General features: G+C 40.9%; 1 protein-coding gene across 1 annotated transcript in view; it reads right to left on the bottom strand.

Moving 5' to 3' along the window:
* KCNH7 (potassium voltage-gated channel subfamily H member 7) overlaps window positions 1–22,826 on the bottom strand; it is a 394,806-nt gene that overhangs the window by 73,018 nt on the left and 298,962 nt on the right. Inside the window, exons 7-9 of the mRNA XM_090045605.1 lie at window positions 20,056–20,481; window positions 6,955–7,354; window positions 417–616 (exon numbers count right to left, since the gene is read on the bottom strand). Coding sequence (XP_089901731.1) covers window positions 417–616; window positions 6,955–7,354; window positions 20,056–20,481 — 1,026 coding nt within the window. The remainder of the gene's footprint in view (window positions 1–416; window positions 617–6,954; window positions 7,355–20,055; window positions 20,482–22,826) is intronic.

Genomic DNA, 22,826 nt, shown 5'->3' with positions numbered 1-22,826 from the left:
ATAGATTCCAACACTTACACTGTTGGGGAGCTGGAATGGAAATTCAGACTAGAGTTTAAAAAAGAATTCTGAAAAAAGCATTACTTGGAACAAGTTCCCTAAGATTTTCCTTTGCTCGCTCTCTTCTTTAGTTTATAACAAAACAGCAGCAGTCTCCAAGCCTGCATGTATATTAATGCAGGAGTTCATGCTTTTGTGATTACCATTATAGACAGAGATGTTCCATGTAGTAAGTGATTTGGGGTGTCTGAGTCCATAGATACCCAATTTATGACCCACTCTGAAAATAAGGCACTTTAAAACATCTCAAGTTGGGTTCACAAAAACTGGCTACTGATATTCAACAAATCATTTTCTTAAAAACTTGGCCATTGTTACATTATCACCACCTGTGCCACTAGACCAGAATTACATACCATGTTCATATCGATGCCATTGGTGTATGTCCATGCATGCTGGAAGTACTCCTCAAGTCGTTGCCGCAAAGGGTTGGGAATCTGATGAAAGCGTATAAACTCCTTTACTCGTAGCATCTGCATGTGATACCGTGCTGTTCCTGAATACAGTCTTTGGATTATTGCAGAAACGTTTCCAAAAATGCTTGCATACATTAATGCTAGATTAGATAGAAACAACAAAAACTTTGCTTATATTGTTGCATTAACACATAAAATATGTGGTATTTTACACAGATTAGTATGTAAAATAATTCAAATGGCATTTAGTGATATTTTCGCCCTCTAACAAAAAAATGGATTTGATAGTTTGATGTAAAACAGCCATCTATAATGTTGGAAAGCAACTAGATGGTCATCACAATCAGTATTTATTTCTGATGTTTTATTGTTCTGTAAGTCTTGAGGTCCAGATGCTGCAATATAGGTCTGTGCAAAGCGGCTAGTATTTGCTTGGATTCAGATTCAGCTGATGCGGGGGACAGTGATTCGATTTGATGATTCGAATCACTGTCCCGAATCATTACGGCTGAATCTGACTTGGAGATTCGGCTGCTGCCAAATCTCTGAATCAGCAGGCCCATCCCCTGCCCATTCTCCCAGCCTGACAATGACTGCCCTACCCACCCCAGCTCCTGGCACTAGGGAAAAAAAAAGCCTCACTCAGCAGGTGCTGCCGGGGGGGGGGTGATCTCCACTGCCCCACACTGCATGGGGGGCTCTGTGTGAGCCCCCCACTCTCTCCTGCTCTCCCAATACCCTCCATGGCTGCCCTACCCACCACATCTTGACCCTTAAAAAAAAAAAAAAAAAAGAGAAAACTCCTGCACCCAACATTCCTGGTGGCAGGAGGCAATCCCCACTGCCCCCCACTACTCCGTGCCATGTGGGGGGCTCTGCATGAGTTTCCTAAAGCCCCAATGCTGCTACAGGAGTGGTGAGTTCCAGGGTTTTTCTCTGTTTTTATTTTTCTTAAAGGGCCAGAGCCATGGTGTGCAGGGCAGCCATGGGGAAACTGGGGAGTGGGGGGTGCTCCTACAGAGCTTTCCATGCAGCATGGAGCAGTGGGGGGCAGCAGGGATCACCCCCTGCCCAGCAGCATCCGGTGAGCACTGAGGCTTTTCTTTAAAGGGACAGGAACTTGGGCTTGTGGGGCAGCCATGGGGTGGCTGGGGGAGCAGGCAGGGGTCGGGGGGCTGGGGGAGTGGGTGGGGGTCAGGGAGTCTGGGGGAGCAGGCAGGGGATGGGGCCTGGCAGGGGTCCCCCATGGCCCCTTCCTCCAGCCCCTCGCCCCCACCCCTACTTAACAGCTTGGAGTCTGGCTGCAGCTCCCTGATGCAGCCACTGGGGACTGCCCAAATAATCAAAGCTCTCCAAATCTTTTCTGAAGATTTGGAGAGCTTTGAATCAATTCAGACCTTTTAATTGGTCCCCTGATTTGATTCAGATTCAGAGATTCGGCCACCGAATCAGGCTGAATCTCCTCTAAATTGAATCACCACCTGAAGCTTTGCACAGCCCTACAGCAAAGGTTGCAACACCTCTTTCTGAAGCTCTACTGTGTAGGCTATCAGTAATCTTATATTCTTCAGCAGGGCTATTCACAGTGGCCACAGTTATGTAGCTGCATATAGTTTCTCAGAATTGACAGCTAAAACAGAAGTAGTGTTCAGCTTTGAGTGAAAGAAGAGTATAGGGAAATTAGCTTGGGCAACTTAGATTTTTGATAAATCAATGTAATTGAACATAGACACAAGACAATTTCAAATGACAGTATGTTGTAAATATTGGAGGCTGAATTAACTGAGGTAGACCATTCCTTTTAATCTGAATCTCGGTACTACCTCTTTAAATAGGTCTTATCATATCTGTTTTAACCCACTCTGGGCACATCTTTCTGGCATACCAAAAAGCAAAATAAAGGTTAAATAGCTTTAATGACTTTGCAACTGCAGTGCTTTTTTCAGTTGAGGGATCTGTTTGCAAAAAACACTCATGCCGAGGTGGAATGCCACTGATATAAATGGCAGACAAGGTTCTTTGGGTAGATGTGATATCTTTTATTAGACCAACTAAATAATTGGAAAAAATGTTCTTTGCAAACTTTCAGACACAAACACCCTATGCCTGAAGAAGCCTCCCTATGCCTGAAGAAGGGTTTTTCCAACTATTTAGCTGATCTAATAAAAGATATCACATCTACCCAAAGAACCTTGTCTGCCTATGTCCTTACACCAACATGGCTACAACCAACAACCCTACTGATATAAATGAGTTTTCCTTAGTAGATCCCTTTGCAGGAATAGAGTCCATGGGTTCTGTTGAAATTAACTACGTTCAATGACATTTTCTGTTTCTGCTCAGTTAATACAATCTATTAAATTCCCAGATGAACAACACATAGAATTTCACCAGGTTATTATACTCAGCTAGTTTTTTTTTTCTTGAATACACAAAGCACATTGTTGCACTCATCTGGAAGAGAAATACTTCTGTGATGTTAGTTCCTTTACTGTTTATGCTGAAGTATAGAACTTCAATGAGAATTATAAGGCTTTACTCAGGTTACCAATTCCTGGATACAAATGAAAAACAATTGCTTTTCTCTGAAAAGTTGGCATTTCTTTAAAGAAAATAGGCTACAACTACTAGGGCTGTGCAAAGCTTTGGTCCTTGATTCGATTCGGCAGAAACTCGGCCTAATTCGGTGTCCGAATCGCTGAACCGGAATCAAATCAGAGGCCCCTTAAACTCTCTGAATCGAATTGGAACCCTCCAAATCAATTCAGAGAAATTCAGAAAAATTTGGAGATCTGGATATAGACACAGCTTTAAATGTTTTTTCTATATACCTCTAGGTAGCAGGTGGCTTGTGAATGCTGAGATGCTGAGGTGCATGGAGTGTCCCACAGGAGTGCAGTGGTTTCCCAGTGCTCTTGGCAGCAGACCTGGAAGCAGACCAAAACCAATTCCAGTCCACTTCCAGGTCCACTGGGGAGTGTGCCGGCCCCCAGCCCCGCATCCCCTTAGCTCAGCAACTGGTGCCTCCTGGGTCTGAGGGGGCATCTGGAGTCCCCCCATGGATGATTGCTGGGCCAGGGGGCCTTGGAGGGGTTGCCCCTCTGTGCTCCCTGGCGGACCCAGAAGTTCCAGTCCACTTCCATGTTCACCGCCGAGCACATGCAAGGCCCCCCTGCACTCCTGTGGAACACTCCATCCGCCTCAGCATTGCAGCATTCAAAATCCATGCTGGTACCTCGAGGTACATAGAAAAAACATTTAAAGCTGTGTGTATTTTGAATCACTGATTCTCTGAATCAGCATCAAATTTTCAGATTTGGATTTGGCCAAATTGAATCAGGGACAGTGATCCAAATCAATGAATTGAGTCGCTGTCCCTGATTTGGGCTGAATCCAAATCCGAGTCAAATAGGGCTGGCTTCACACACCCCTGACAACTACTACTATGAAGTCACAATTCTGTGATTTCAAGAATTCACTTCTGTATTATGTATTATAACTGTTGTGACTTATGAATCACAAAATTGTATGGTAGGTTAAGGGAAGTATGACAAAGAAGCAAGACCATAGGAACTGCCATGAAAATCAGACTGATGGCCTGGTATTTTGTGTCTGTTTCTTCTGACATACCAGGCACTTGAGAGGAAGAAGGAAAAGCTTTACTGGATATTCATAGAATAACCTATGCAGTAAAGAAGGGGATTTTTTTTATTCACTATTATCTGGCTTGTGTTCTGCTACGTAAGGATTTATATCATTTCTACATGTAAATTGTTTTTATCTACCCAATGTAACTGTAGATATTTTAATGTATATAAATGTCTCATTCTATTGAACTAGAGACTTCAATACTATTTAGTGCAAATGAGTTCCACAGATTAATTATACCTTCTGAAAAAAAATGCCTCATTGATTCTAATTACGTTGCTTTTCAATTTCATTGACTATTCTCTTGCTTGTATATTATAAGAAGGGTAAAAAACAGGAGTGCCTGTGGTAGGCCCAGGGTCGAGTAGAACTGTAGTGCCCTCTTGTAACCATTCAAGTTCTGCCTCCTCTGGTCATTTGGGCCTGTCCCCCTCACCCACTTGCTATGCTTTGATGTTGTTCGGAAGGAAAATTGGGAGGCTGTCCACAGACCTAAGGAAACCCAGTTTATTATCAAGTTACTTTCTATTGGTGTCCTCAGACACTAGGTGCCTTAAGGGCTCCAACCTCCTCTACAGCCAGGCCCACACCTCACAGGTGTTACCAGTTGTTAACATAGTGGAGCTATTTGTCTCATTCACTGCTTTGCCCTTCATGTCTCAGAGCCTGTATAGCAGCCTCAGCTGTCCTGGCCTTTCCTCTTTTCATGGAGCTGGGTTCTCTTTCCTTAGGCCCACTGTCTCTGGGCCCAGCCCTCTAGGCCTTCACCAGCCTGGCTTGTGTATGGTCCTGGCAGGGCCCATGCCCTTGTGCTCTTCTTATTACTAATATTCCTGCCTTTAGCAGGGTTCAGTGCTTGGTTTGCTTCTCTGGGCACCCCACTCGTGGCCTCCTCTTCACCTCTTTTGTAGTCACACCCAGTCCTCCAGGTTTAATGATAATATAAAAGCAGACTATCACCTTAACCAAAACCTCCCTGTTCTAATATCATGAAAGAAAAAGGTAAGTTATCTCTTAAGAAAACCATTCTGTCCCTGGGTAAGCAGCATAAAGAAAGACAAGCTACTACTTTAAACAAACTCCCCTTCACTCTGGGTAAATGCCAGAGCCGTCTGCCTCTGCATTCTCACACTTTGTCCAAGGTGTCCCTGCTTCTGCACCATCCCTTGAGTGGCTACTCTTTCCCTTCAGAGAGCTCAACTCCCAACCAATGCAGCCTATGCCTCCAAGGCATTCCCCTTTATCTATACCCAGGGTACCACCTTATCTGAAACTGGTGAGCCACAGGCTCAGACAAGCTTTTGCCCTCAGGGTTAATGATTCTCTCAGTCTTCCCTTCTGCTGCTTAGGTCTGTTGCCCACAGTCCTTATCTTGGCTACCCATTTGCTTACATAGCAGGCTAGAGAGCAATGTTTCACCATTTTTAGTAACAGGAGCATCTGGTTCCTTGCTACAGTGCCTAATACATTTTCTTTATGCCATTCATTTTTCTGTAAACAAACTAGCAAACAACATTTGATTTTTAATACCTTGGTCCCTGACCTCAGAATCCCGACTTGGCCAGTGATCTCTCTGCTGCCTCTGGAATTCCCCCTCAGATAACCTGGTGGCCCACCTGCCAGGCCAGACTGCTTATGACCCAACCTTATGTATATAATGCATTTATGATGCACATATAAATACTATGTAAAAAGGACTGATGACCAAGGCAAAGAATGTGGTTGCCAAGTTGTCTTGCTTTGAAGCAGCTCTTCAGCCAAAGTTATGTGGAAGATTGTAAATATCTTCAGACATATCCATCCCCTGTCTGCATCCCCTTATATCATGCCTCTTGAATAGAAAGAAGTAGATCCACTTAGCTCTTGTGATTTTGAAGAATTTGTCCAGGCTCATGTACACTTACACATAATATCTGTTTACATGTGCAGTGAAACACAATCTTATCTCTTACTCCTACTTTCTCACTTGTCTCCAAAGGACCTGCAAGATCATGGCAAAAACAGTACTGAATACATTTCTGTGGTTTTTGTGCCTGGCAGGACTTACCATAAGATAGGATAAACACCCACACAAAGCCTGTGGGAATCAGACTAATACTATTTCTGTCTCTTTTTCTACTATTACCTCCAAAGAATGGAACTGGAATCCAAAATCAGGAGAAGAGCAAAGCGAGCACTAAAGTGATTATCCTCACCCATTTCTGTAGCTCCTTTGAAATATGATAATGAACCTAATGTGCATGTTTAAAAAAGAATTTTTCCTTTAGCATAAATTAAATGTTTTCAACTAGATGGCAGCTGCTTAATCAGAAACATTCTATCAGATTATCATGTGGTAGTTGGATATCAGCCAAAAGCAGATTATTTTAGTACTGATTATACAACATGCTAGAGTCAGGTAGATGCATCAATAGGTATACCACATACATTCGGAAATGCTGTCTGCATTCTAAAAGTGCCCATAATAAGGACTTTCCAGTGAAAACCATCTTTAAAAATAGTTGTCAATACTCTCTTTATACTTTCAGTCAGGAAGAAACTTTAGCACATGCACAAGTAATCCTAATACAAGTCAGTGGACAACATGGCAGCTTAAAGTTAGGTACTAATCATGTACCTTTCTCAGTTGGAGTTGCATAAATATATTATGCATGAAACTCAATGCATACAATTTCTATACCTGAGACTCCATAAATACTATAAATATATGTTTATGTATCATCTTGTTTTTCATTTTTCTCTCATCCTGCTCACATGCTTATAATTTAAAAATCCATTATACCAACTATATTCAATTCCTGAGTAAAAAATAAAATAGTCCAACACTTACAGCCAATCAACATGACACAAATGGAAAAGATTTTCTCTGAGTTGGTGTTAGGAGACACATTTCCAAATCCGACGCTTGTCAGACTGCTGAAGGTAAAATAAAGTGCTGTAACATATTTGTCCTTGATGGATGGTCCAGAGCCTGCATCACTCTTATTGTATCGTTTTCCAAGTTGTACCCCTAGAGAATCCAACCAGCCGATTTTATGAATCAAGTAAGGCCTTTCTACGTTTCCAATGGCATACCAAATGCAAGCAAGCCAGTGTGCAATTAGCGCAAATATGCACATAAGAAGCATCAGGACTGCAGCACCATATTCTGAATATCTGTCCAACTTCCGTGCAACCCTTACCAAACGTAGCAATCTAGCTGTCTTCAGAAGACCGATTAATGTTGTTGTCTGTGAAAATAAGACATTTAGAAATTAAATTGATTTTCATTGCTCACATATATGCTCTGATATGGTAAAATGAAGTTGACCCAAAGTCTGTCTTCCATTTACTACAAACAAAAACTTAAAAGTAGAGTAACTAATTTTAATTTAATATTGATTTAATCTTTTTCTAACATCTTTATAATGGTTATTTTAATATACTCTGAGGAAATGGACTGTATGATATATTTGTTATTTTTAACCATTATCTTTATCTGTGGTTTAGAACCTCTCACATTTGAACTTTGTACCTAATCTGGATTCCTACCTCGGAAGGGAAAACATTGAAGTGATATATTTCCCCAGTGATGTAAATTTATCAGTCTGCAGATTTCATAAATACAGATATATCTTGAAGTATGTGATTCTTCTGGCCAGGTTACTAATCATAAATACCTGCAATGTTTTAATAGTGCTTGCATCGCTATTTGACTTTGAGATCTTATAATTCCAAATTAGAGACACTTGCTAAGGTTTGTTGCATATATTCTTCAGAGAACATAGCAAAAATGGTCCCCAAAATGAAGTAAATTTGAGACGAACATTGTTCTGAAACATGCTGTTTCTGTTTCCAGAGACCCAAAGGCATCTCTCAGTATGGGATGATGTCCCACAACTTTGGAAAGAGGTAAATGCAATTCAAAGAAACAGCAGAAGAGAGGTATTTTTTTGGATAATCATCAGATCTAGTGACAAATTCCTGCTGCTCCGTCCAGCAGGTTCTCTTCCACTTCACCTTTTACCCTCTTGAGGGCTGAGCTCAGAATAGACTATTAGCCTAGGCAATAGACAATAGCAGGAGCATAGCCTGTATTCATCGTAGCACAGGAACAGTAAACGTGGCACCTGAACTCAAGTATAGCCCTGAAGGTATGAATAGCCTCTTACTCTACAATTATGGAATATTTTATAGCTGACACTTGCCAGTTCTCAATTACTGACTCATTTTGCATGCCATTTGCTTATGCCCTGTAAAAACAAATACTATCAAGAAAATGATAAATAACAAAGATATGATTTTTACCACACAGAAAGTCTGAATATGTATAAAACATAGTAAACATTAAAACAATATTTTTAGCGTGTGTATATATAATATATAATATTTAACAACTACAGTAAGGATTCTCAGCTTTATAGAAGGTTCTGATGGGAATACTCTGCATATTAAATTTCCCTTTCACTAAAGTACTAAACTAGCTTTTATATATTTTAGTAAACCTCTGGATATTTTACATGTTTCTGAGTGAGTTACAAATAATATGGATAGCCTTTGGACCGAAAAAAAAAAGCTGACAGTGTCACATTTGTCAAAGGAGGATGTGGTGCATTTAAAACAAAATTTGCCTCTCCCATATTAAAGCATCCCATTGTGATAATTGAGTAATAACAGCTAATTAAGCCAATTCTATGTGACAGAGGGTGATGCCAAAAAATTAAGAAGCTGGCAGCTGAATCAAAGTCCATTATGGGTTTAACAAATAAGAACAAATGGTCTCATGGCATTGCCATATTTCTTCTCGTCTTATTCTTGGGTTACATAAATATGTGTAAATATTGTACAGGCCTGTCATTACAGGTCTGTCATTCAGAAACTATAACATAAAAGGACACTTTACTAGGAAGTAATGGTGCAATAAACAGAAAGAGCAAAACTAATATATGAACACCTGTGTTTTCTGATTAAGGGAACTGGAAGGAAGATGGCACACTAGATTATAGCCATATTAGAAAAGACTAATTTCTGGGTGAATGCTTCATTGCAGGGCTTGGACAGGCAGCTGGATGGTTTAGTTGATCCCTAAGGTCCCTTCCGACCCTCTGATTGTATGATCATGAAGGATTAGGCTCAACTATGAGGGATTTTAAAATTCAATATTGTCAAGGCTCCAAATTGTGCAGAGAGTTTGCAGATGCTTTTGACCACTAAATAATGGGATTATTTGTTATGTAAAGTCAAGAACATTGTAAGTATTTGTGGAGCTGGGGTTAATTGTACTGGAACAATTGTCACTGGCCAAGTTGGGATTCTGAGTCCTGTCATCTTATGCACATAAACAACGTGAGGCAAAGTATCATTTTTTCAGTGGGATTGGTTATGGGCTTGGTCATGGCTTTCCTCATGTAGGGGGCGGCATAATTGTACTGTCACAGGAGTAAACCAGAATGTAGATTGCTACTCTAAGAACCCTAGGACATTTTTTAGGTTTCCCCATTTGTCAAAGGAGGAAGCAGTTGATGCCAGGTCCCTTCCACAGGGGAGTACTGCATCCAGTTTTGGGCACCACACTTCAAGAGGGATGCGGAGAATCTTGACAGGGTTCAGAGGAGGGCCACTCATATGGTCAGAGGCCTGCAGGTAAGGCCCTATGAGGAGAGACTGAGGGACCTAGATCTCTTCAGCCTTCTGAAGATAAGTCTGAGAGGTGATCTTGTCACTGCCTATAAATTCATCAGAGGAGGACAGCAGGGAACAGGAGATACTCTATTTACTAGGGCACCCTGTGGCAGGGCACTGGTGGTGCCTGCCACTTTAAGGTCTGAGCCAAACAGCCAGCAGGTGCTTGATTATGGCAGCCATTTTAGAACTCTGGCTGCCTATATAAAGAGAGCAGTTTGCTACTGGCAGGACAGGTAGAGATGTTGCCTGGCTGTAAGGCTATATGCAACATCCTTGAGGTAAGGGCAGAAGCTTAAGGGGATGGTTTGGAGGCTCCTGGGAATGACCTAAAATTGCACCCTGCTAGGAGTGGGTGTCCTGGTGCAGCTCCCAGTGGCACAGGAGCCCCCAAGAAATACCAGGCCAGTTGCCACCCTGGTGAAAGGTGGGTTGGGGCACCTTAACCCCTACCCCCTACAATACTGTGGATACAAGGGGGCCAGGCACAGCTATGGCCACCTGAGCCCAAGGAGGGTGTAAGAACCAGATGAGGCTAGGCATGGCTACAGCACCTGATCCTCTACTGGGGAGGGAAGCCCTGTGGTGCCAGTGAGGGGGGTGGAGATGAGGAGCCCCAGTGAGGGGGAAACCAGAGGGCTGGAAGCCCAGTATGTGTGTGTGAGTGGATGGAGTTTCCCTGGGAGGGGCCAGGGCAAGCTTGGACCCAGCTGGGTAATTGGGTGGCCACTACCCGGGTGAGGGTCATGGGGGAGGCCCAAAAGACGGTATATATGCTACCCAAAGTGTGCACTAGGTAAAGCCTATGGCTGAAGGGGCCCAATCCAAGAGGGATCAAGGCAGTACAAGTTTTCGATGCATGAAAGAGACCCTGTGAGAGGCCCTAGTGAGAGGAGGGCAGTATGAATGTGCGTATGTCTGAGCACCAGCCATTGTTAAGTTTCAGCAACTCCAGGAGAAAGGATTACTGTGGGGCGGTGGGACTTAGGGCTCTGGGGGTTCTGTGTGGGTTGGGAAATGTGTAGTAACCAGTACAGATTGCCCCCCCACTCCTGGAATTTATCAAAATGGAAATGGCATTGTGTTTTGCACAGTGAAGAGGAGGTGAGAATTGGTGATACACCTGTGTTTGGACCACAGCAATTGTGTATGAGCCAATGGCCCAGTTAAGGCTTGATGGGCACAGTGACTGGGTAAGTTACAATGAATGGTAGTTAAAGGTTAATTCATGTATGCAAAGCAGTGAGTGGAAACCCAGTTCATCTTCCCCATCCCCAGACTGCCCTACCTATCAATGGTAACTTGCAGCCTGCTCTCTGTATGTTCCATGTGCACTGGGGTACTTCAGTGCATTTTGGGGAGGGGGGCACCTCCCCTGTAGCCTATAGATATTGTTTACTTCTGGCTGAATTCTCCACACCATTACCTAGGGGTGGGCTCAACAGAGCTTTCATCTGTATGACTGTGGTCCAACCTCTTGGGACAGCTTTCTGGGGCACCAACACACAAAAATCATACAATCCCAGTATGAGCAGGGGGGTGTCTGAGGAGATAAAGGGACATGTAAAGCAGCATGGGGCCGTGGTTTATTCTACAAGTCTATCCTCCCTGTTGGTGGAATAAAGGCACTGTTGGTATGCCCCATGGCAGTCCCATACACTCCTGTGTGGGGAACAAGTGTGGATGGGTTCAGCACCAGGAAACACTGTCATCCATGGATCATGGCACAGAAGTCACCTCTATCACTCCAGGGATAATTTTAAGTGACAGTGAATGTTATCATCTTTTGGGACTCCAGTTCCCCATCATAGCTCAGGGCCATGATGGCAGTAGGCTCAGAGCATTCAGGGTGGCCACAAGCTGGGGCATCATTCCTCAGGGGACAGCTTTCAGAGGAGCTTGTAGAGTCCTCTGTACACCAAGCCAGCACCACTGACAGCTGCCTACAGACAATGACAGGACCAATTGGAGGAGCTGCTAAGAAGTCCTCAGCAGACTTTTGCAACTCAGGTCTGCCCGTTCCTGGAACTGGCACAGGGACTGGTGAGGTGCTCAGAGGGGGTCCAGGAATCAGTCCTCCAGACCCCTTGCATCCCTCTAGTTCATCACAGAGTTGTGCCAATTCTTTCTGAACAGAGTGGCTAATCACTGTGGAAAAGTACATTCATGCCATGATGGCAAGGCTACAGCCGCCACTAACCACTTACTCTCTTGAGTAGAGGCAATGGTGGTAGCCTTATCCCAGCTTGGACTACCAGGGAGACTGTTTGTCTGCCATATATCCTCCCCAACAACTGCCACCAGGTAGTTAGTAGGAGCAAAGGAAAGTTGGCTAGGCATGTTGTGTACATGCCTCTCCATAGTCCAGCCATCTTGGTTGGCTAGAACCCTGAATCTCCTGTACACCAAGCAGAGAGTAGAGGTCTATGGGGCAGGTCCACTGAACACCATGGCAAGAGGTTGCCTTTCCCTTCCCTTCCCTGGGGTGACAAGAAATTCCACCACCTTCCTAGGTGCCTATACCCTAGCAGCAGAGGGGCAGCACCATAAAAAGGTATCTGAACTTTGATGATGAGACATGAGGATAGGATGGACCTCAGCACTATTTGTCGCAACCCAGCTCCCCAGCAGTGTGAAGTTGGACCCACCCATGGATATGTTAATAGAGCAGTCCTGGAATCATAGAATCATCATAGAAAGTTAGGGTTAGAAGGGACCTCAGGAGGTCATCTAGTCCTAACCCCTGCACAAAGCAGGGCTATCCTATCCTGGTGGTCCTTGATTGACCCCTTATGATTTATGTAACCTGAGGTGCAGTGAGAGGGCACAGAATGGTTATAATGTCCCATCAATGGCTCTATGCAATTCAGGAAGCCCATCTTTTTTATTCCAGCAATGACCTCCTGTGGGTCCCCATGCTGGATGAACTGAGGCCCCAGATCCTTAAATATGGCATTGAATACTTTGTACAAGGCTGTTGTCACCATTGTCTGCCCTATGCTGAACTGGCTGGTGATGGAATGGAGGCTGCTGGTTTTCTCCAACTTCATGGCCCTTAAAGTAGAGCCTCTTTAGGATCAGGAGCTTGCACCATCAAAGCATGGAGTACCTGTGGATTAGAGTGGCCAGGGCAAGGACTTGATTAGTTCCACTACTCATTATCTCTAGGATAAGATCCAATCCAATCTGGCAAACTAGTGAAAGAAGGTTTGGAGATCTTGTGCCATGTCAAGAAGAGATTGGAATTTGCTTCTTCATTGAAATGGTTGTCTGATTGGCATTGTGCCCAGCTGTTTTTGCCCAGTCAGAAACTGGGAAAAGTAATTCCAGCACAGCATGCTAGTATACCTGCTCACCAGCCTTCTGCTGTGGGGGCATTAGGGGACATAGTAAATGTTATTGTGTGCCTGCTCACAATACATTCAAATGTTAATACTGCATACCATTTCACAGATTTAACACATACTAAGTGTCCTGTGTGACATGGCCCTAATATGCCAAGCATAGCCTTGATACTTTAGGTTCACTTGTTAAATTGATTAGATGGCCCTTTAACACTAGCTACTCTGGAATTTTCTTGCTATGATCAAAATGATGGATGAGAATCAAGAAAGAATGTAAATAGAAGATATGTTTCAAAGCTTCAAATAGTCATATATAGCTATAGCACCAACTTTCTTCTCTGATAAAAATACATAAAGGACATGACATTTTTAGAAAACCAAGATGGGAAGGAAAAACTAATGGGTATTACAAAGGGATGAAAAAGAACAACAGGAGAAATATACTTACTAAAAATATCACAGTCATTATAAAAAGGCAGTCATAGTAAGACCCATCACCGTATTTAGTGCATCTATATCCTGAGATGTTTCTTAAATATCCCATAATTTAATCTCCATTAAATTCAGAACTTTACTTTGATGCACATATTTGAAACAGGCTGTTTCAAGAGTTTCATCCCCACAATTGTAAATATGCTATGGTGCAGGCAAGTATTTCTAATTCTGAAAATTGTTCACAGAGCTAAAAGAAACTAAAACCCCACACATATCCAGTGTTGCTGTTTACACTGGGTTTGCAGTAACTAGTTTGCTTATAACTACAAAAAATAGGTTTAACATGAATAATGGTCCAAATCCGTTACCAAATATCCAAATGTCGGATTGTAAAATCTCAGTATGAACTCACAGGCCATTTCTTATGGTTTTGTCCAGAATTAGGGCTAATATGAGCTCAAACACTAATTGTAGGGATAAACTTTGGTCAGGGTATAATTAGTTCAATACTTCTATTGAGAATCTTGAGAGAGATTTTCTAAACTTTCGTTTGTAATTTGAAACCTCCCCCTCCCCCCCATCCTCCTAATCTTATTAGTTTAGAATTATTTCATTGTCTGGGTGCTGGATGTTCAGTATAACTTACACAACCCTTGCCCATTAGTTATGACTTTTCCTGAACTCTGATCACTCTCTTTCCCTCTCAATATTGAGGTTAGTTTAGATCCTCAATTTCTGGAGCCATGATGTTGAACTGATTTATAACTGAAGGTTGTTTGGTTGGAGGACAATTGATAGTGGAATGACAAGAAACAGGAAAAGCCATTAGTCTTCCTGATTACAGAGGCATCATTTGGAAGGTAATACTGGTTTCAGTTGATTGGAAGAGTGAGCCGGGATTAGCTAATTAATTGTCTGTACAAATGATACTCTGAGCTAAGAGCCATTTATGACTCAAGTCTTTTTAAGTGATGGCCCATATCCTCAAAATTGCTTTGGCTGTTTTACTTACTCTATAACATTATTATTAATGTATACATCTCTATCATGTCATCTTTTATTTGCCTCTTTTTAAAACTAAATAACCATTGATTTATATGTAATAGCTCAAATTGGTTTTTATATGTGCATTTCCTCTAATTTACCTACTCTACTTTAGTCCCCATGCCACTATATTTCCTGGTTTCTCTGGTTTCTGTCATACATCTATTTATGATAGACTAGTCTAAATATTTTTCACCCTCACATTTTGGAAGCTTCCTGTTCTCCCATTTTAAATCAAGAATTAACAGAACTAATTTAAATCCTTGAAATCTACTATTAGCCCCTTTTATAGTTTTTTTCATTTAATTTATAAGCTATGGCAGAACTGTGTGACCAGTCAGTTTACTCAAAAGTCTCTTTTGAGGAGTCCTAAGCACTGAAAATCTTTCTGTTGGATCAGTAATGAATCAAAATTAGTTATTCTCCAACTGTGGTCCATGGACCACTTGTGGTTGGTTCAAGGATTATCATTTGAGCAAATGGTGCTGGAGTTCATCCTTGGTTCCAGATGATAAGTTTAATTCAAGGAAGCCAAAATATATGAAAAACTTTCCTGATATTTCTCATGCATGTGAATAATTGGTATGGTTCCCACTTTAGTGTTTGGTCTTTTATGTGTGGGGAGAAGATGGATCCCTTGAACTGCAAATATAATTGGGGATTATCCATTTGAATAGGTATGGACAATGATATATGGAATGGTCTGGAAATTGCTGCAACCATAATTTGGAAATTGAGTGCTAAAGTATATATATAATTTTTATTGCTGATTGTGGTTTTCATTGTAAACTATTGTAATGTTTTGACAAAAGCTGTTAATAAACTACTAGTACTAGTGGGTACAGCTACATGTGAAATTAAGGCAATGCAGTAAACTCTGGAGCAGTTCGCAACTGAGTCAACTGCTTCCAGGCAGAGCATCTACTCATGCACCTGGGACAGCAGCAATTTGAGCTGGGGTGGAGCAAGCCCCCAGCTGGCCCTGTTCACCATCTACATGTATATTTTACCACAGTAAAGTACTTCACTGTAAGAAGTACAATCCCAAACAGTACTATCCTACAGCACTGTTAATTAGTTCACTGTGATGTTAATTAGTCAACTCCACAGTAAAGCACATGTGCAGATGCACCCCGTGTGACTTTGCATGATGTTATCCTTTCTGGTGGTATGTGGAGCTTGGTCTTTCCCTGGCCAAAAGGAAGACAGTAGAGTCTGCCTATTTGACTTGTGGAGTGGGAATCAGAACCCTCTGCCTGCCTTTTTCACTGAGCACACTGATTCTTCTCAGAGCTCATCAAACCATAATATAAATATATTATTTAGCAGGGTGAGTCAAGTCATGTTAGTGCTGAGGCAGCTGCAACAACCCTCATGAGTTTAGTTGTGGGGATTCTTTGGGTAAAGTGACCTGGTGGTATCCAATCCATGTCCTCTCCAGGTACAGATAGATGGCTGTTAGCTTCCAGGGAGCTCATTCACCCTCTGACAGGTCTTGTTCTTAGTCCTGCTGGGTGTCCATACACCATCCTGACCCAAGCTAGCTCAAGTGGGGTTGCCAGTTTAGTTTCTGACAACCTGATCATGGAATAGGCTGTACTGGTTTACAGGGCACCAGATGGTAGACCAAGAGAGGCCTGGCCTGACAGTTTTAGCAGGGTGAGGTAAGAGTTAATTAATTCAAAGTTTAGAGTAGAACAAATGTCCTGTGTTTTCATTGATTCACATCTTCATTGTTAGTCATCCTTTTTTCCTTACTTTTTGTTACTAATTGACGATGGCCCTTTCAGTGTTATATTTTAGCTCTTCTTTTATCTGATTTACAAAGGGAAAATAAGGCAGGAAAAGAAGCCTAAATAGTCTTACAAATGCTTGCATCTGTTTTATATCTAGTTAATACAACTGATGATTCAGTCACTGAGACCATGTAGGAACATGGCCTATTTGCATGGACCACACAGAAAAATATACTTGCAGCTCTAAACTGACTAAAATTACTGGCTAAATATAACTGGCTCTATACTGGCTAAACTTGAGGCCAGACTCTATAAACATAGCAGCAAGCTTAAAAATAAACTATTAGAGGAGCAAAGGGCAAAAATTGTGCAAGTCCTTTTACCTCCTGAAGTGCTGTGGACAATTCAACATCCAAAATAAACAGAAGAGGCAATGGTGCACAGTTAGCGTTAATCATGTTGTGCTAAGAATCTATTTAAACTGAAAAGGTTTATTTTACATTATATTAGTTCCTCATTTTGGAAATGGAAGCTTAACTCTCTCACTCTAGTAGTTTCCTGTATTGAGAAGCTAAGGCACAAATAGAAGACTTCAGACAGTGCTACATGTGGTATTTTGATTATTATCTTCTGCCCTTTTGAGGCACAGTTGGAGCTCTGGATTTGCTAAAGCTGGGTGAGCACACATGGAGCTCTCCTTAGAACTGATGTGGTTTAATAAAAAAAGGATGTCCCATACAATTGTTAGCAGGGGACCTATCTGAAAAAACTCTAGATAATGGGAGAAGACGGGGAGAAGTCAAGGCACCACCATGACTGAAAATGTCTATTAAACCATTAAAATGAAGCACTGTCCATTTAAAATGTATCTTGCACTGAGCTATTAGAAAGAGATCACTGTATAAATATACTCATAAAAGCAAAGAACAAAACTACTGTAAACACTTGGATGCTTGGACTTTTACCCAGCAAAACTACTGGTCTAATCAGCGTTACGAATGGGAGTTTATTGAAAAGATATGCTAGACTGGCTAAGTAGTACTGAGTTTAATTGTTTCTCAGACAAAACTGACTAGATTTTACTAAAAAAGTTCAGAATACTAGAAGGGATAGTTGAAATAAACAGGTAACTAATTTCATTATGTCTGCCATAAGAAGTAAATCCCAATCTTTACTGTTGCAGGTTTTATTAGGCAGGTACTCAGTTTCTTTAGTCCTTTTGCCTGCTGCTATTCTATCTGTTTTGGATGCTTATATAGTGCCCATCACAGCTGTATCTAACAACCTGCAATGTTTCCTGCAGAAGACTTATAAATAAGGGAGAAGTGTAACACTTAGGGCCAAATTCAAATAGCTTTGGGAGCCTCGCCTTTGACTTCAAGCGGCTTTGTATCAGGCATTTATATCCATTCCTTCCTTGCTTCTCTACATCTCCTGACTCTTAAATACTTTTTCTGCAGAATAGAGGAGTCACTAGATAATTTTCAGAAGGAAACAGGTGGAGGAGCAGAGATGGAAACATCTATACAGTCACTTTTTTCTCTCTTCATGCACTCTCTGCAGCCTCTTCCTCAGCTTCGCTCTTTTCATCTCCCTACACTACGTGGAGAAAATTGGTCCAGGTTGCTAGCAGTGCCACTGCCATAAAATAGCTGTGCTATCAGTGCTACCCTTTTTGCCTCCTCTTCCTTCCAGGTGCTACTTATAGACAGTGCAAGCCTAGAAGAAATATAGGAGACTGACCCCAGCTAAATGTGATGAATGTAGAAGGTGAGCAGATAATGCTGGTGCTCTGTCCCTGCCTTTTTGGGTTTTTCCTATTTCACAGACAAGCTCTTTGGCAGTAATGGGACAGACAAGTCACATTTTGTTCACTTCTTTAAATAGTCATCTCTCTTGATTGCATTCTTTCCCAAAAAACTCTACTAATTATATTCCCTGTGCACATCTCCAGGCTTCACATTTTCCCTTTTGTGTCTACTTGCACTGAAATCAATTGGGATCGTTCTACTGACTTCAGTGAGACATTAGAGTGGGTCCATTGGGACCCTGTTTCCCTTTCTCTTATTTTATATTTTACACATCACCACAACATCCTAGTCACAAAAAAGGTGGAAATGGGGGGAAAAAACCAGATTCCTAATGAACAACTTATGAAATAGGAGTAAGAAAACCGACAGGCAACATTTGTTTACTTCTGAAATTTTGTAGGACTTTAAAAGAATCACTCCATCTTAGAAGTGCATGTCATTATGACAGTGATGCCATTAGATTCCTGCAGGTTCTTAAATACTTGTTTATTTCTGTTTCTAAAAACTGGGTCTGGGAACATAGCTATGCTGGCCAAACTCAGAATTTATTAGAGTACCAGGAGAGAGACACAAATTGTGTTCTCTCATGGAGGATTTCCTTTGGTTACTTCCCATTGTGGCTTTTCTTTTATATTAAAGGAGCTATTTCAGACCTACAGCACATTTTTGCCTTTTGTGTAATGGATGAATAACAGTATCCATATAATGACACTGAAAGTACATGGTCAGATCAATAAGTTTCATGCTATAATTATTGATGATGAATGTATATTTTTCATCCTTCACTTCTCCCTTAACAATTAACACATTGTCCATAAAACTTTCAGTTTTCTTTATGTCAAAATGTGCAAAATTGCATTATGAAAAAGTAGATTTATCATATCCTTTGTGAAGCCTATGTAACATACTATTTTGCTAGATTTGTTGCTTTTTTTAACTGCTGTATTCTACTTCCCACAGAAAAGCATTTTCTACTTGTCAGTTCAAGTTTCATCACAAACTACATTACAACTTTAGCCTTTCTTAAATTAAATAAAAACTCCTTGGAAGGAGGCAGAACTGGGTCAGACATCCACAAAATAGTGTGTGTTTTATACACCTTTGGGCAGTTTTCAAATGCATGTGATGCACACATTGTTAACTTGTTCTTTGAGTAGGTTGAGCACATTAGTCATTAGAATTGTCAATTTGGCAAGGTTAAATTCCAAATTTTCTTGGGTTTATTTTTCTTAAATTATTTTAGAAGTTTCTGTCTTTGTTGAAAAACCTGAGTCCGCTCTTTAGCTGATATAAAGCAGCATAGCTGACTTGACATCGCTTTAGCAAGTCTAACTTACACCAAATGGAAGAGAGTAGGATTTGCATTAGTGGGGGCCAAACTTTTTGGCTGCCTTTTTCCCCAAGCACCACTCTGATACCCTCCCCACCCCATCTGCTGCTGTGCTTGCTGTTTCCTGCCCTGTGCACCCTGCCTGAACTGCTGTGCTGCTTCCTGCCTTATCTACTACTATGCTGCATGTCCCCTCCCTGCTCTGTTGCATACCATGCACAGACTTGTGGCAAGTATGCCACAGATTGGTTACCCCTGATTTACACTATGGTACTTTGTACCTACTTGCAAAGACATTTATAAAAAGATTGCATTTATACAATCTTGAGATGGAAAAATACCTGATTGGATCATGCAGCTTGTTTTCCTCCCAAGGAAAACTTCTCTCGCACATTGTATTTTAGTAATATTTGGCCAGTTTAATTTATAAGTCCTAAGTGTTTAGACTCCTATTATTTTCCTTGGGAGATTATTAACAAAATATTTTGTAAAGGAAAATTATGGAACAGTAGATTATCACATCATAGTAAACAGTTGTGGAGAAAACACTGTTTATTTACTTTGGCTTACCTCATCAGAGCCAGATCCAAAAATCAGCAGGTCAAAAGGTATTGCAGCAACCATGTCAATTAGGAACCAGCCTTTGAAATAGTGAATTGCTATTCTTGCTGGGTCACTTACCACTTCTTCATTCTGGTTTACATATGTTGTTCTGAAGTTTATTAAAATGTCAATGATAAACATAATATCCACAATTAAGTCTACCACATTCAGTGGGCTGCAAGAATATCCACACTCCTGTCTCTTCTGTTCCTCACTGTCATTCAGAAGGAAAGCTGCAGAGTAAGGGGTGAATATGGCGGTATATATTACCAGCAACAAAATGAGCCAATCCCAGACTGCTTTGAAAGGACTGTAGTGCAATATAGTGAACTTGTTGATGCGAGGTGTTTGGAGTTTGTATTCTGGTAGGACATCTGCTCCTAAGGATAGAACCTAAAACAAGAAATAGAAAATATAAATGGTTAACTAATTATAACATAACATCTGTAAGTTGTTTTTTTTTAAGATATAGAAAATATAATGAAGTACTTAATTTGTGTTGTATAATTTGTATGAAGAGGCTTGGACACCAGGGGTCTTCCTACAGTCAAAATTTCTGAGAAGATGATGGTTTCCATTGAGTTTCAGTAACTCCACTGAAAATTTTACATACACAAAAACTGGAGGATCAGTTCCTTAAATTCTGATTCTGCAAACACTTGCATGTCTGAATAAATGTATGTCTATGTCTTGTGAGGTGGTGTGGTCAAAAGATCTGCATAATCATAGAACTCGTTATTTTTTCCCTTGGTTCACACCATGGAAACTTTTTTATCAGCTTTTTTATCAGCCTGTACAAAGACTCTCCCCGCAACATGGATGGGATATATAAGTATGCCACGAGGGGCTTGAGTTGTATGGGAAACTTTGCACTTACTTTCACTCCATGGATGAATATTACCATGTTTGTACTTATTGTACAACAAAGGCTGGTATGGCAGAATTATTTCAGAGATGTAACATGCCACAGTTTTGCTACAATACTATACTACAATACTATACAATACAATACTATCAATGTCTAAAAATATCTTGCATTCATTTACAAACATGGCTGTAGTTCTGTTGAAAAGCTGATTTCATTTGGTGTACTTGTCTAAATTAGACTTTGAAATTTATTTTAAGGGAATTATAATGTTTATATGAATTTCCAGATTAACAGACCTGGTGGCTGAAGTCTTTGATTTCTGCAAAGGAAAGTTTAGTGTGGAGCATTAATATAAGCCTCCCCTCATTGCACCTCTACTGGCATGAAGAAAACAACTTTTAAGAAGAAGAAGGTAAAATAATTTTTCATCTCTATTCAGTCCCTACTCTGTTTTACTGAGGTTGCCAACGGTGATGCTAATTATCATCAGCTGTACTGTAAGCACTTATTCAATTCCTAGAGGATTCAGGCCAGCACTTCATCTTACACAAGCCAATGAACAGCCATCAGATGGTAATAACTTTCAGTTACTACCCACTTGGGCAAATCTGAAGCAGTGACAAAAACAAGAAGAAATCTCCATGCATTCCCTTCATCAATGACCTTTCTTTATTCCCCAGCTATCTGTAGAATAATATTTATTACATGTCTAGAAATCAAATCTTAAAAAGTACTCATTTTAAAATAAAAACACAGGTGGAATTAAATCCTGGGACTGGGGAGTAAGACCCTTCAATCAACACTAGGGACTTTCATTTTCTTTTGGTTTTGAAATAAAAATGTAAGATTTGAACTTTCAGTTTTAGCTGCTCTAAGATTAAAGTGTGGCTCCTTCCTCCCAAATATAGTCCTTTAAATCATGTTTGTATATCCATTTGTGTTTAACTCTCCAGTGGTGTTTTATAACATTCAGGATCCTTTGTGTCGTGGAACTACTTTTTCAGTAAGAACTTGCTGTGAAAATATTGCAAGAATACCAAAATTAATGACCCAACTACTGCTCTGAAAAGTAGAGCAGAGAATGATGAAGCCATCCAAAACATTATATAACACCTTCAAGCAGCCATTAAGCATTGTGTGTGGTCATGGTAGAGGTTGTTTATTTATTATTTATATTTTAGTTAGGATTTGCACTTAACTAATGGAGCCAGCTGTACTTTTGTATTTTAGAAACATTTGTTGATAGCAAGCTGAATTGGAGTCGTTGCAGTTTCTGAAGCAGTCCTAGCCATCTCAGATCCTCAGCATTTTATTTGATGAGACCTTATACCTCTTTTCCTTATGTCTGAGTGGGTGCACCAACATGTGTGCTTTAATGTGCAGTAGCCTATTTTACTGTGCATGAGATAAAGTGTCATGTCAAAAATCATGCTGATACACTAATGTGCAGTGAAAATAGGTTACTGCACATGAAGCATCACTAAAAAAGGGTTTGCTTTCACTACTGTGCTTTAGGGCAGCCTAATGAGCATTTATTTAGTACTGTACCTCATATTAGAGGTACTAAATTTAATGTGCAGGAGCAAAAGTGCATTAATGAACATGTAGGTATGCCCAGTCTGTGTATTCAGGGGCTGTGTCTACACGAGATGCTGGCTGTGCAGTAGCTCATTCCTACTGTACAGCAGTATCACGTGGCACAAAGTGAGACATGACATTACTACATAGCAGTTACAAGCTACTGCTCAGTCAGCATCATCAAAAAGCCGTTTGGTGATGCTCAGTAATACCGGTTACTGTACAGTCATTTAGTACTTGCATACACAAGTACAGTAACAACTGCACAGTCAGCATCTTGTGTAGACCCAGC

This window comes from Crocodylus siamensis, chromosome 4 (genome assembly GCF_052110815.1).
Source record: "Crocodylus siamensis isolate JL-2025a chromosome 4, ASM5211081v1, whole genome shotgun sequence".
NCBI classification, from domain to species: domain Eukaryota; kingdom Metazoa; phylum Chordata; order Crocodylia; family Crocodylidae; genus Crocodylus; species Crocodylus siamensis.
The sequence above is the reverse complement of the archived record's forward strand: the minus strand, read 5'-3'. Positions and strand labels throughout refer to the sequence as shown.